At 36.0% G+C, this 16,202-nt stretch overlaps 1 protein-coding gene across 1 annotated transcript in view; it reads left to right on the top strand.

The window, feature by feature from the left end:
- Window positions 1-16,202, top strand: part of LOC121377219 (sialin-like) — a 31,527-nt gene that overhangs the window by 11,345 nt on the left and 3,980 nt on the right. The window contains exons 5-10 of the mRNA XM_041505127.1: window positions 254-311; window positions 1,535-1,630; window positions 2,508-2,629; window positions 5,144-5,293; window positions 6,858-6,990; window positions 7,854-8,018. Of these exons, the coding sequence (XP_041361061.1) occupies window positions 254-311; window positions 1,535-1,630; window positions 2,508-2,629; window positions 5,144-5,293; window positions 6,858-6,990; window positions 7,854-8,018 (724 nt within the window). The remainder of the gene's footprint in view (window positions 1-253; window positions 312-1,534; window positions 1,631-2,507; window positions 2,630-5,143; window positions 5,294-6,857; window positions 6,991-7,853; window positions 8,019-16,202) is intronic.

Raw genomic sequence — 16,202 nt, 5'->3', positions numbered from 1 at the left:
TACCATCCATTATTTGGGCTTTCCAAGTTTCAGATTTTCATGATGCGGAAGCGTCATGACACAACATTCTTCCTGACAACTGGACCAAAGGAAAACAGAAACACTTGGCCAAAGTCAGTACACCGTGATATTCCCTGACAAAGGGAGAAAGATTGGATTCACACATATGAAACACCTGCCTAGAAAACCAAGTTTGCCAACACCACTGACTAGGCATGACACACTAGATGAGCTAATACGATAATGATTCCAGTTTGATACCGATGAAGATAGCTCGAAATCGGAAGACAATGTTCAGTCCAGTGATGAAAGTAGATGGCATGTATGTTTACAACACTGTTCCATATTATTACATTATTCTAGGTATTCTGTATACATCACCCATCTGAGAGTGACTCACATCTACCATAATGCCCTTTCGGCTGAGATACTTTTTGAATCATGATATCAACTATGCCGTGGAGATTTAGGTAACATTTTATTACCATATGATCCATGTTGGTAGTCTATACTCCTTACCACAGGGAACGCCATTTTCGTACTATGGTATTTACTACAAGTTATTTAATTCTGGGACGATTGTTTTCTAAATTGACACAAAAATAGTGGGGTTTTTATTATTTCCAAAACATTTTTACTTTTCTTCTTACGTCTAACCACTAACCACTAACGACAACAATATTCATGGAGGCTGGGAAGAGCAATAGGTGATCATTTTATTTAACAGGTAGCCATGTTTAGTAATTTCGTATGTGTGTTTTCAGTTAATTGCAACAATACTGTGGCAATAAATATGTACGCCGGGTCCATTTTTCCAATTTCCCCCTGGGTACTATAACTGTGTGTGCCTCTATATCCGCCTGTCTGTCTCCCTGTCTCTTTATGTTTATTTTGATCGTTATGTCTCTGTTTTCCTTCCGCTTCCACTCCTCTCTTTCTTTGTTGTTTTGCTCTCTCTCTCTCTCTCTCTCTCTCTCTCTCTCTCTCTCTCTCTCTCTCTCTCTCTCTCTCTCTCTCTCTCTCCTCCCTCCCTCCCTCTCTCTCTCTCTCTCTCTCTCTCTCTCTCTCTCTCTCTCTCTCTCTCTCTCTCTCTCTCTCTCTCTCTCTCTCTCTCTCTCTCTCTCTCTCTCTCTCTCTAGCTCTCTCTCGCTCTCGTATTATGTCTCTCTGTCCCTGTTAACTAGTTTATTTGGCTACAAAGCAACTAAATAAAAAATATTTCAAAGTTTAGTTCGATTTTTTAACTTTCATTTATTTGTATAGAGCATTATTATGCATGGGGGTGGGAGTTCACACTGAACTACTACAAACATTTTGATGACCAACATACGCGTTGATTAAACAAGTGGGAGCATAGGTATATGTATTTTATCTTAATAACAATAAACACTATGCTGGGTAAAATATAATAAATTGATACACAAGAGAGTACATTTAAATACTTACTTACGAAACTGTTGTATGTTTTAAATTGTATATTGTTTTGTGCTTATAGGATTTATATATTTGTACGTTTTTCTTTTAAATATTTTAGGATCTTCATTTGGGATTGTATTCGGAATGCCAATATCAGGAATCCTCAGCGATTCCAGTTTCCTTGGCGTATGGCCCTCGGTGTTCTATGTGTTTGGTAAGTGACATAGTGTTACCAGTGGCGTCTTTATTTATCAGTGTCTTGATTTGCCACAGTTTGACAACCAAGAGCCGATTACATTTTCGTGCTGTTGTGTCGTTGAACATTCATGCATACCTTTATTGGTGTCTTGAATGTTGTTGACGAATCAGTGCACGTTTTGGTGATTGCATCTAAAGGATATTAAAGAATGGTACATATGTCATGGTACTTAAGCTGATGTGAATCACAAGTTAACACTACTAACACTAAGTTTAGTTAATCTACAAACCTGTAACACATTTCGATAAAGTTACAATAGAGTGAAACATGAGTCTGCGACTTTGAAATGGTGAAATACCCTATAAACATAGACGAAAACTCGACTCCAAAACTGTTTCTTCTCAGACGCACGTGCGTTTTTAAAAGTATGAGAAATGCATTTTGTGATATTAAAAACACCACGATGGCCAAAAACATATACGGAAATGGATAATCTAAACAATAAAATCAAAGTAAGGTATGATTTCAGCTGTGAAAAACGGCTCTGATAGTAAAAACGATATACCTTAGTGTTTAAAAACTAGAGTATGTCCCTTTAATATTATTATTATATTTATTATTATTATCGTCGTTATTGTTGTTGTTGTTGTCTGTTGTAGATACCTCGTGGTATGTGTTATTATGTGTCTGTCTTTCGTTCCCGTGGTTGCTCTATCTAATGTACTATCGATATGCCCATCTGTGAAATCTTCTATGAGTTGGTATGGTGTTTCTTTTTTTTAATATACTGTTGATATATTTGTAATAGAATCTGTCAAATCTGTTATAGGCTGGTACTGTTTTTAATACACTATTGATGTATCAGTAATATATTATGTAAAATATGTTTCAGGTGGCCTGGGTTTACTGTGGATTGTGTTTTGGATGTGGATAATTCACGAGACACCAGCCGATCACCCAACAATAACAAAGGCAGAACAACAGTATACTGAGGCGTCCACTGGCAAAAAAGAGGTACTGTGTTTCAATGGAATATATTATCGATGTGAGTTATGAGTAAACAATTCCAACTCGAAAATTAATTAACCATACACGCCAAGAATATAGTCCCTGGTACAACGACACAAGTCAGTGAAAATAATATAAAAAATATTAAATAAATACATGAATCGGCATCTTTGTAAATAAATAATTCAATACAATTTAGAAAGAAAAGATATGACGTCACTCGCCGTCGTTAGTTCGTCACTGACTTTCACTGTTGTCATCTTGTTGTTGTTTAAAGTGTTTTACGTTTCTGTCTTTTCTTACTGGATATGTTGATTTATAAAGACTTTTGTAGGAGATATCGCTAGCACTACACTTTGCGATATCTCCTGCGATATTCTCCTGGGGGATATCGCTTCTTATAATCTTGATTGGTCATAATTTAATCACAAGACATTATTTTGTTACGTCACTGTGTATGTTTCAGCGCTAAACCTATCATTAGTTACGTCACGCCACTGTCGTTCTGCTAGTTAACGAGTCTACCGCTGCCAAATATAGTGACATTCAATCCACATTACTGACATTGTCGTAAATGAAAATAATGATAATGAATGATAAAACGAATACCCCCTCGTGTCTTGTGATATCATACTTTATCAGTACTCCTTGCTAAAGTATACCCCCTCGTGTCTTGTGATATCATACTTTATCAGTACTCCTTGCTAAAGTATACCCCCTCGTGTCTTGTGATATCCTACTTTATCAGTACTCCTGGCTAAAGTATACCCCCTCGTGTCTTGTGGTATCATACTTTATCAGTACTCCTTGCTAAAGTATACACCCTCGTGTCTTGTGATATCATACTTTATCAGTACTCCTGGCTGAAGTATAAAAAGCCTCGGAGTTCATACTTTTATGAAGTCGTGCTGATAAATTATAATATAACAAGACATTCGTGGAGTATCCTTTATTGAACTCCCATTCAGGTAAGTCAGCCTTTATCATTAGCGTGTTGAGATTGTTCCAATTGGTAAACGCAAACATCACACGTAATTTGTACGTGGATTGAATTTGTTTGTAACGACAGTTAAATACAATGGGACATTTGGCTGAGAAAAATCAGAGGGTCGTTTCTTTGTGAAATATGTACATATATGTGTACAGGGTACCAGTTTGGAACAATTGCCGTATAAGCCCGGGGATTGCTCTCTCTCACATTGTATATGTCAACACCAGTTCTGGGGTAGGGGGTTGTGTTGGTTGTTTCTTTGTTGTTTTTTTGTGTTTTTTTGTGTGTGTGGGTTTTTTTGTGTTTTTTTGTGTTTGTTTTTTTTGGAGGGGGGGGGGGGTGTTGTTTGTTTGTTTGTTTTGTAAATTCTAAGTATTTAGAGCCAATATCAAAATCAGAACCACACCACTCACGATCGTTAGCATGTTGAGGGGTGGAATGGACTGTATCGCCCTAGTTTCATTTTAAGTAGCATTTGATGACTTCAAGATTGTAATCGTGTATTTGTGTTTTCCATTTCGTCAATGCATTTTTGGATTCATGAGGCACAGCAAAAACCCAAACATTTTCCCCTTCAGGTTCAACATGGTTTTATTCTGTGCATGGTTAAATGTGCTAGGAAGTGTGGGAGATGTTCAGGGTGAAGGCGTTGTAGAAATAGCAGGTTTGGCTCAAATTCAAAAGACAAATATATCGATAAGAATGTCGTCTGCTTGGTATACTAACTGACATTTTTGAGCACTTTTAAGAGTTCCTGTCTAAAAAATATACATTTTGCATCATGTATGTATACAGATGTTTTTATGGTGGCAATTATTTTGCTTCTTTTTTTTCTTTTCTTTTTCTTTTTTGTCCCCATTAGAGACAATACATATATACAAGATCTCCAGTTTTAAAAGCAATACCCATGGGCAATTGTGACATGGCTATTTATACAGGGAGGCAACTCGGTTCGGTTTATTTATCGTAAATAAAATAGAGTAATCTCCACTGTAAAATAGTCTCAAAACAGTGTTTGCATAAAGCACCGGCCTCGCTGGCGTCGTGGTTAAACCATCGAGCATAAGGTTGGTAGGTACATAGTTTTGAGCCCGGTACCCGCCCCCAACCAGAGCGAGTTTTAACGGTGTAAGGCGGCTACACCCTCTTCTCTCTCACTAGCCACGAACAATTAACAACTAACCCACTGTCCTGGACAGATAACCCAGATAGCTGAGGTGTGTGTCCAGGACAGCGTGATTGAACCTTAATTGGATATAAGCACGAAAATAAGTTGAAATTAAAGCGTCTAATTTAGTAGAACAGAGAGATTTAATTTACATCTTGCAAACGCTAGCTAATTCAACACTGTGGGCAAACAAAATAAATCAGGTATAATATGTATCAATTAATGCTACAGAGCTATATAATCCGTAAATAATGGGCTTAAATGTACATAAAATAAAAAGTCATTTAAAATAAAAAATTTAATTGCAACTGTAGGAACCCTCGTTTTACATTATTGATTTATTTTAATAATTTCCTTCCAGTACTTATCTACTCCGTGGAAGAAGATACTAACATGTTCAGCCTTGTGGGGTATCGCCGCTGCTCATTTTGCAGAATACTGGTTATTTTTCATGACCATGACCTGCCTTCCGGCCTACATGAAGAACATACTCAAGTTTGACATGAAGTCGGTATGTTCGTGAATTTGTCACATCATTTCATTAATCCACAGTCGATATTATTATTTAAAAAAAAAAATATAATAAGGTTTGTTTGTTTGTTTGGTTTAACGACACCCCTAGAGCACACTGATTTATTAATTGAATATCAAATATTTGGTAATGTCATATAGAGAGGACACTCGCTACATGTTTGCATTAGCAACAAGGGATCTTTTATATGCTTCATCCCACAAACAGGACAGCACATATCACGGCCATTGATTTTTCAGTCATGGTGCACTGGCTGGAACAAGAAATTGTCCAATCTGCCCACCGACGGGGATCGATACGAAATTGACCGCGCATCAAGCGAGCGCTTTATCACTGGGCTAGGTCCCGCCTGTTAATGACAATAAAGCCATCGGATCCAGTTTGAATGTTTAATATATTTCCTGTTTTCATAACAAAAGCCTTTTCTGATGCCATCACGGCCAAGTACTAGTATTAAGGTTTATTACCCTCCTGGCGAAGATATAGCAGTGTCGTACAAATTTCGTACACATCACCAGGTGCGTTTTCCTAACTGTATTTTGATTTGTCAACAGGGAACAGAGTCCATTTCGATTGGTTGGACAGCGACCTTATTAGCATAACGGGACTATTTTTTTCATTCATAATTAATGTCAAGGTCAGTAACATCCCACAACATTTACTACAAATGTCATTCATCGAATCAGCAATGTCATTCATTAAAAGATGATGTAAACCGGACCGCGCGAGAAATAATTTTAAATAAAAAATAAAAATAAAATAATAAACAGAACAATAATTAAACATATTTATTTTATTTATTATGAGGATTTTTGGTCAACAAATTCTTATTGTCAGTTGTGATTTGTGAATTCATCATTATTAAGGTCGACGAGTCACTTTTTGGACCCTTGTTTTGGCTTCGTACGCAATAAATGAAACATATCCAACGTTAATTTGTTCAAATGATATATTTAACAACAGGTACTTTTTATTTCGTTCATCTTTTAAAACTTAAACTTAATATTTTGTGCAGGATTATGAAAAATAAAAAATACCGACCTGTAAACGGCGTTGTCTGCTTGTTAGTAGACCAGTTTTTATTTTAATGTGGCGAAGCATTGTAATAATATAGCTAATTTTGTGAATTTGAATGACGTCACTTTGCACCTCCTTACAATAGCCATACATTGGGTACATGACGTTTCTGTTTTAAGAATGCTGGAAAAAAATCCAATGCACAATTCCTATTGAACTTTTTTTTTTTTTTTTTTTTTTTTTTTTTTTTTGATCATTACTAATGCACCTGAATGTGTTTGAAGAAAATCCTGTGATTAAAAAATGGTACCTTCGTAAAAATGATATCTAGCGAAAACTCGTATAGTATTCTATATCTATGTTCTTATTTGTTTCAGTTGCAAAATTATTCTTTCCTCGTCTGTGTATTCTGACATCTGTGTATATTGTAAATTATTGGATTTGTCTTTCCTCTTTTGATGCATTAACTATTTTACTTAAATGCTGTATTTAATGCCACTTATTGGATTGTTTTGCTTTGATGTAGATTGGCTTCTTATCTGGGTTGCCGTATCTGTTGTTGTGGTTTATGCAAGCGGTTTCAAGTTGTTTTGCTGACTTCTTGCGAGCAAACCACTACCTATCAACTCAAATGACAAGAAAAATATTCACCACTGCAGGTTGGTTATTATCGTTGAAATATCTAATACATTCAGGTGGATTTAGTTCATTCTAGACCGGCCTCGGTGGCGTCGTGGCAGGCCATCGGTCTACAGGCTGGTAGGTACTGGGTTCGGATCCCAGTCAAGTCATGGGATTTGTAATCCAGATACCGACTCCAAACCCTGAGTGAGTGCTCCGCAAGGCTCAATGGGTAGGTGTAAACCACTTGCACCGACCAGTGATCCATAACTGGTTCAACAGAGGCCATGGTTTGTGCTATCCTGTCTGTGGGAAGCGCAAATAAAAGATCCCTTGCTGCCAATCGGAAGAGTAGCCCATGTAATGGCGACAGCTGGTTTCCTCTCAAACTCTGTGTGGTCCTGAACCATATGTCTGACGCCATATAACCGTAAATAAAATGTGTTGAGTGCGTCGTTAAATAAAACACTTCTTTCTTTTTTCTTTCATTCTAGAACACATACACGTATATGAACAGGATAATAGCTGTTTTGTAATATTGAAACCAGTGTACACCGTTTTAAGGTTTCTCAGCTTGTATAGCATGTATCAAATCGTTCGTGATTCCAGTGACGTTTTGTTGTTGTTGTTGTTGTTGTTTAAATTGGGGACTTGTAGAATACAAGTCGTAATACTGAAACACGGAGCTCAAATAATTGTTTTTATTATTCTGGTGGAATGCATTTATAAACACCTTAGCATATAATAGTGGATACTATGTGTGATTACGGTATAGCGCATGGCTTTTGGTGATATTTCTGATATTAGATCAGAAAAAAAGGTTACACTTTGACCATATTGCATACTGTTAATGATTTGCTTAAACTTTCAACTTGATTTCATTTTAAATTTTTCCCTCCAGGTTTTCTATTACCGGCAGTGCTTATTGTTGGTGTCGGCTACACTGGCTGCGACCATACTCTTGCAGTTGTTCTGTTAGCACTGACTTTAGGCACCTCCGGGTTGACCACGCCAGGATACGTCGTCTGTCAAAATTTACGAATATTATTGGCATGTCAATGTGTTAGTCAGACGTGTGGCTTAGCTAATTGTTAAACGAATTTAATTACTTCAAAACAGGATAATTCAGTTTTGTTTTTATTATTCCAATATACTGCATTTGTATACTAGCCACTACTGACGATTTGATCTAGATTTATCTCAGTCGGTAAAGTGCTCGCTTTAGGTGCTTCGTCATGGGATCGAACCACCTCAGGGGACCCATTCTCCGGCGTTTTTGGGTTGTTGTTTTTTACATCCCAACCAGTGCCCTACGATTAGCATATCAAGGGCCGTAGTATGTGCTGTCCCGTCTATGGAAAAGCGTATATAAAGTATATCTTGCTGCTAATGGAAAACGCAACGGGTTTCCTCTAAACTTTCGTGCAACAATTTATCAAATGACACGCAATAGACGATCACGAATATATCGATGTGCTCTAGTGGTGCCGTTAAACAAAACAAACTTTAACGTTTTATCTTTACGTCACGTACCGCCAAATCCCGAAATTTGAAAAAAAGCATATGATATAAGTAATTAAAAAATAATGTTTAATTTTTAAAACATTCTGCCAAAGCATGATGCCTGTTTTACTGACGAAGCGCATCTGAACGGGAGACCCGTATTCCAATATCAAAATCATATCTCTGCACACGGCTGAGTCGAGAGGCCTTAGGCAAAGTCGTGAATTCTTCTATGATCAACAATTAAGTGCTAGTCAAGTTCCATCCTCGGAGGACTGCCATTCCAGGGAACAGCTTAGAAAAATAGCTGTATAACGGTAACTATATTGTGTGCAATACAGGGTTGCACATGCATTAGCATTGAGTCTAGCTACATGTTATGTTTTTATTAAATGAAACAATATATATATATATATATATATATATATATATATATATATATATATATATATATATATATACACACACACACACACACACACACACACTGAACCCTAGAAACAAATCTTAAAGGGGCATTCCTGAGTTTGCTGCAATTTTTAAGATATTATCAAATATATTTTTCTGCATACAATATTAGTGGCTGTATATTAAACGTGTTTCTGATCGTTCTAATATTTGTACCAGGTTAAATTTCATTTTATTTCCTAAAAACGTTTTTTCGTACGTACGAAATTATTTGAAAACAAAATCCAGTTTGGGCTTCTGACAAATATTAAGACGACCAGAAACACATTGAATATACAAGTTCAAGTTCTTTATTGCCTTAAGATTTACATCTTATCAGCATTAATAATAACATAAATATAAATACATCTATATACAATATGTACAAACAATGGTGGATAATAATAAATAATATAATTAATCATTCAACTACTTAATTAATCAATAGGATAATTAAGTAACATCGAATTAAAATATTTATATGATCAATACATACTTATAAATAACAATAATTATATTTCACTATTCATTAAATTACTATACAATTACACTATTTTTTTTATTCTATTAATTAATTAAAAAATTCCTTATTATATTTGCCGTTATTAGGTATTTCCCAAGATTGTTTAGGTCTTTATTATTTCCAGTGGTTAAAAGTTGTGAAAGTTTAAAAACGCTGGGTCGCATATAGTAATAACTTTTTATATACTTTTTTCTTAGGTCGTAATATTGTGGACATTGCAATATAAAATGAAACTCATCTTCTATCTCATTACTGTTGCAAAGTGCACATACTCTTTCCTCTCTGTTAATGTTCCTGTATCTACCAGATTCGATATTTAATTTATGTGCACATAATCTCATTTTTGCTATTTCTTTTAAATATTTTCCTTCTAATGGCTTAGTAAGGTAAATTTGTAATTTAAACTCGTTTATCAAATTTCGATACAGAATGCCCTTAGGCGTGGTAATTAATTTACTAAAACAATGTTGTTTAAAACTATCACATAATCTTTCCTTAATTACATTAAAATAATGGTCCTCAACATAGGTTAGATTCCATATATAATTAAACCCAACATATTAAGTTCCCTTCTAACATTCGTTAACCAATTATCTTCATTTTCATACATTTCATCATATACAGCTTTTAAAATACAATTACTAGTATTACGTAGCTTTATCCAATACTTGAAGATTCGCAGTTTTCTTATTATTTGTAAAGGAAATCGACCTAATTCACTGTAAACAAATTCAGTACAAGTTCCATTCCGTACACCCAGAAGCTTCTTACAGAATTGTATATGAATCTTTTCAATGTCCTGTGCGGAATGGAAACCCCATACTTGAGACCCATAACTAAGTATACTATTCACATAAGTATCGAACACTGATAACATGGTTTCAATTTTAAAGTAATATTTACTAAATATATTGCGAATTGAAAATAGAGCTTTGCGTCCTTGTTCTGCGAGTCTTTTTTGGCAGCGACTGAAGTACCGTTATAAGACCATTTTTCGTTTTCCCTTACTTTGCCTCCGTTTCTAAAAACAACTATCTTTGTTTTATTAATGTTTACAGTTAAATCCCATCTTTTGGAATAATTTGAGATAGCATTAATTAGTTTCTGAAATCCTTCTGGCGTTTCGGCTAAAAGAACCATGTCATCAGCGTACATTAATAGGAAAATATTTAACATTTGAATCTCAACATAAGGGCAATTATCAATTAAAAGATGCATTTCACAATCGTTAACATACATAGAAAATAGAATCGGAGACAAAACCTCTCCTTGAAATAAACCGCTCTTACATATGAAGAAATCTGAAAATACGTTAGTATATTTTACACAGCATTTAACATTATCATATAAAGATCGGATAATAGCAAGCAATTTACCCTCGATTCCCTGTTTAATAATTTTATACCACAAGTTTTGTCTATTAATAAAATCAAAAGCTTTTCTGTAGTCTACGAAACAGCAGTATAGACGTTTTCGATTCTTCAGTGTTCTTTGGATTAATGCTTGCAGTATGAAGATAGCATCAACAGTTGACATTTGTTTTCGGAAACCAAATTGTGCATCTGTAATTACATTATTTTTGTGGTCAAAATTTAGTAATCGTTCATTTATGATAGACGTAAATAGTTTTCCCAGGGAACTAACTAATGTAATTCCTCTATAATTATCTGGATCGTCAGCATCTCCCTTTTTAAAAACAGGTACAATACACCCAACTGACCAACTGTGCGGGAAGTGACCTGATTTAAAAATATTATTAAACAACAATAATAGGCATGGCATCAATACATTAACACAGACAATGAAATATTCATTTAAAATATTGTCATATCCACTCGCTTTGTCCTTCTTTAACTTGTGTACAGCAGTATATATTTCATGATCAGTTATATCACTGTCTAGTTCTGTATACACCGAGTCATGCGCACAGCTATCATAATTTGAAAGGAAGTCAGTTACGTCATTGTTAACGATTGGTTCTTTTGAAGCTAGATTTCTGAAATGTTTATTAAAGTCGTTACTACTCAGATCCGAGTTGGTACCTTGTTTACGTTTTTCAAATTGTTTATCAAAAGTTTTGGGGTTATGTTTTCGCAGAAAATTCAACATATTGCCTTGTTGGCATTTGTATTCTCTTTTTAATTTCCGTTCTAATTGTTTATATATTTTTTTCACACGGCTAAGTTCAATACGATTATCGTTCGTTTTATTAGTGTTAAAATGTCGGATAGCGTCTCTATATTCTGCGTATCTTTGTTTACATATATCATTAAACCATGGTTTATTGTCAGTTTTAACCTTTTGTTGTTTGTTTCCGCCCTGGTTAGTTGTGTATGTTGTGACTGAACAATGTGGTAATATAAGTTTGTTTAGTTCATGTGAAAAAGTATCTACACTTGCATCTATACTTTCCTGACTGTGTTCGTTTATGGTACACTTTTGTAGCAATTGGGTTATGTTTTCATTTAATTTCTCAATAATGACTGCGTTATTCTGATCATTCCATTTAACGTTAGTATATGTGTATGGCTGCTTGTCTGGTGTCTTATTAACTGGATCAATGAATGGACAACAAACTGTAAAACAAATTGGTGAGTGATCCGAAAAATTATTAAACTGTCCTGACTCGAACTGTTGTATTAATTTCAAGCACTTTGATATTCTAAACAAGAACATGTATTTAATACGTAAGTTTAATCGTAGAACTATTTTATTAGTCAGAAACATCTTACAATGCAGCAAACTCAGGAATGTCCCTTCAATTAAGAAAAACAACAACACTGAACACGTAGTGTTTGTTTTCATATATAATATGCGTGTATTTTGGCCTCACCAATTGATTCTCACGCCAATGCTGGAACTGGCTACCACAATAACCGCTCGTGTGTATGTGTGTGTGTGTGGTATGTATATGTATTATTTGTGCGTATGTGTTTGTATGTGCGTGTGCATGTGTGTATATGTGTATGAATGTATGTATGTGTGTGTGTATGTATGCACGCATGCATGTGTGTGTATGTATGTATGCATGTATGTATGTATGTATGTATTGATGTATGTGTGTCTGTGTATGTATGTGTCTATGTATGTATGTATGTATGTGCGCATGTGTGTGTGTGTGTATTTATGTATGTATGTATGTATGTATGTGTATGTGTGTGTATGTATGTGTATTTGTGTATGAATGTATGCATACATTCTTTTTCAACGCAGTAACATATTTGGCTTTAACATTAAAGGGACATTACTGAGTGTGCTGCATTGTGAGATGTTTCCGACTAATAAAATATTTAGCGTTGTTTAAAGGGACATCCCTGAGTCTGCTGCATTGTGAGATATTTCCGACTAATAAACTATTTAGCGTTGTTTAAAGGGACATCCCTGAGTCTGCTGCATTGTGAGATGTTTCCGACTAATAAAATATTTAGCGTTGTTTAAAGGGACATCCCTGAGTCTGCTGCATTGTGAGATGTTTCCGACTAATAAACTATTTAGCATTGTTTAAAGGGACATCCCTGAGTCTGCTGCATTGTGAGATGTTGCATTGTGAGATGTTACCGACTAATAATATATTTAGCGTTGTTTAAAGGGACATCCCTGAGTCTGCTGCATTGTGAGATGTTTCCGACTAATAAACTATTTAGCGTTGTTTAAAGGGACATCCCTGAGTCTGCTGCATTGTGAGATGTTTCCGACTAATAAACTATTTAGCGTTGTTTAAAGGGACATCCCTGAGTCTGTTGCATTGTGAGATGTTTCCGACTAATAAACTATTTAGCGTTGTTTAAAGGGACATCCCTGAGTCTGCTGCATTGTGAGATGTTTCCGACTAATAAACTATTTAGCGTTGTTTAAAGGGACATCCCTGAGTCTGCTGCATTGTGAGATGTTGCATTGTGAGATGTTACCGACTAATAAAATATTTAGCGTTGTTTAAAGGGACATCCCTGAGTCTGCTGCATTGTGAGATGTTTCCGACTAATAAACTATTTAGCGTTGTTTAAAGGGACATCCCTGAGTCTGCTGCATTATGAGATGTTTCCGACTAATAAACTATTTAGCGTTGTTTAAAGGGACATCCCTGAGTCTGTTGCATTGTGAGATGTTTCCGACTAATAAACTATTTAGCGTTGTTTAAAGGGACATCCCTGAGTCTGCTGCATTGTGAGATGTTTCCGACTAATAAACTATTTAGCGTTGTTTAAAGGGACATCCCTGAGTCTGCTGCATTGTGAGATGTTGCATTGTGAGATGTTACCGACTAATAATATATTTAGCGTTGTTTAAAGGGACATCCCTGAGTCTGCTGCATTGTGAGATGTTTCCGACTAATAAAATATTTAGCGTTGTTTAAAGGGACATCCCTGAGTCTGCTGCATTGTGAGATGTTTCCGACTAATAAACTATTTAGCGTTGTTTAAAGGGACATCCCTGAGTCTGCTGCATTGTGAGATGTTTCCGACTAATAAAATATTTAGCGTTGTTTAAAGGGACATTACTGAGTCTGCTGCATTGTGAGATGTTTCCGACTAATAAAATATTTAGCGTTGTTTAAAGGGACATCCCTGAGTCTGCTGCATTGTGAGATGTTTCCGACTAATAAACTATTTAGCGTTGTTTAAAGGGACATCCCTGAGTCTGCTGCATTGTGAGATGTTTCCGACTAATAAACTATTTAGCGTTGTTTACAGGGACATCCCTGAGTCTGCTGCATTGTGAGATGTTTCCGACTAATAAACTATTTAGCGTTGTTTAAAGGGACATCCCTGAGTCTGCTGCATTGTGAGATGTTTCCGACTAATAAACTATTTAGCGTTGTTTACAGGGACATCCCTGAGTCTGCTGCATTGTGAGATGTTTCCGACTAATAAACTATTTAGCGTTGTTTAAAGGGACATCCCTGAGTCTGCTGCATTGTGAGATGTTTCCGACTAATAAAATATTTAGCGTTGTTTAAAGGGACATGACTGAGTCTGCTGCATTGTGACATGTTTCCGACTAATAAACTATTTAGCGTTGTTTAAAGGGACATCCCTGAGTCTGCTGCATTGTGAGATGTTTCCGACTAATAAACTATTTAGCGTTGTTTAAAGGGACATCCCTGAGTCTGCTGCATTGTGAGATGTTGCATTGTGAGATGTTACCGACTAATAATATATTTAGCGTTGTTTAAAGGGACATCCCTGAGTCTGCTGCATTGTGAGATGTTTCCGACTAATAAAATATTTAGCGTTGTTTAAAGGGACATCCCTGAGTCTGCTGCATTGTGAGATGTTTCCGACTAATAAACTATTTAGCGTTGTTTAAAGGGACATCCCTGAGTCTGCTGCATTGTGAGATGTTTCCGACTAATAAAATATTTAGCGTTGTTTAAAGGGACATCCCTGAGTCTGCTGCATTGTGAGATGTTTCCGACTAATAAAATATTTAGCGTTGTTTAAAGGGACATCCCTGAGTCTGCTGCATTGTGAGATGTTTCCGACTAATAAACTATTTAGCGTTGTTTAAAGGGACATCCCTGAGTCTGCTGCATTGTGAGATGTTTCCGACTAATAAACTATTTAGCGTTGTTTAAAGGGACATCCCTGAGTCTGCTGCATTGTGAGATGTTTCCGACTAATAAACTATTTAGCGTTGTTTAAAGGGACATCCCTGAGTCTGCTGCATTGTGAGATGTTTCCGACTAATAAACTATTTAGCGTTGTTTACAGGGACATCCCTGAGTCTGCTGCATTGTGAGATGTTTCCGACTAATAAACTATTTAGCGTTGTTTAAAGGGACATCCCTGAGTCTGCTGCATTGTGAGATGTTTCCGACTAATAAAATATTTAGCGTTGTTTAAAGGGACATCCCTGAGTCTGCTGCATTGTGAGATGTTGCATTGTGAGATGTTTCCGACTAATAAACTATTTAGCGTTGTTTAAAGGGACATCCCTGAGTCTGCTGCATTGTGAGATGTTTCCGACTAATAAACTATTTAGCGTTGTTTAAAGGGACATCCCTGAGTCTGCTGCATTGTGAGATGTTGCATTGTGAGATGTTTCCGACTAATAAAATATTTAGCGTTGTTTAAAGGGACATCCCTGAGTCTGCTGCATTGTGAGATGTTTCCGACTAATAAAATATTTAGCGTTGTTTAAAGGGACATCCCTGAGTCTGCTGCATTGTGAGATGTTTCCGACTAATAAACTATTTAGCGTTGTTTAAAGGGACATCCCTGAGTCTGCTGCATTGTGAGATGTTTCCGACTAATAAACTATTTAGCGTTGTTTAAAGGGACATCCCTGAGTCTGCTGCATTGTGAGATGTTGCATTGTGAGATGTTTCCGACTAATAAACTATTTAGCGTTGTTTAAAGGGACATCCCTGAGTCTGCTGCATTGTGAGATGTTTCCGACTAATAAAATATTTAGCGTTGTTTAAAGGGACATCCCTGAGTCTGCTGCATTGTGAGATGTTTCCGACTAATAAACTATTTAGCGTTGTTTAAAGGGACATCCCTGAGTCTGCTGCATTGTGAGATGTTTCCGACTAATAAAATATTTAGCGTTGTTTAAAGGGACATCCCTGAGTCTGCTGCATTGTGAGATGTTTCCGACTAATAAAATATTTAGCGTTGTTTAAAGGGACATCCCTGAGTCTGCTGCATTGTGAGATGTTTCCGACTAATAAACTATTTAGCGTTGTTTAAAGGGACATCCCTGAGTCTGCTGCATTGTGAGATGTTTCCGACTAATAAACTATTTAGCGTTGTTTAACAGGGACATCCCTGAGTC

The sequence above is a fragment of the Gigantopelta aegis genome, chromosome 7, assembly GCF_016097555.1.
Source record: "Gigantopelta aegis isolate Gae_Host chromosome 7, Gae_host_genome, whole genome shotgun sequence".
NCBI classification, from domain to species: domain Eukaryota; kingdom Metazoa; phylum Mollusca; class Gastropoda; order Neomphalida; family Peltospiridae; genus Gigantopelta; species Gigantopelta aegis.
Note: the sequence above shows the minus strand (reverse complement) of the source record. Positions and strands in the feature narration are given on the sequence as shown.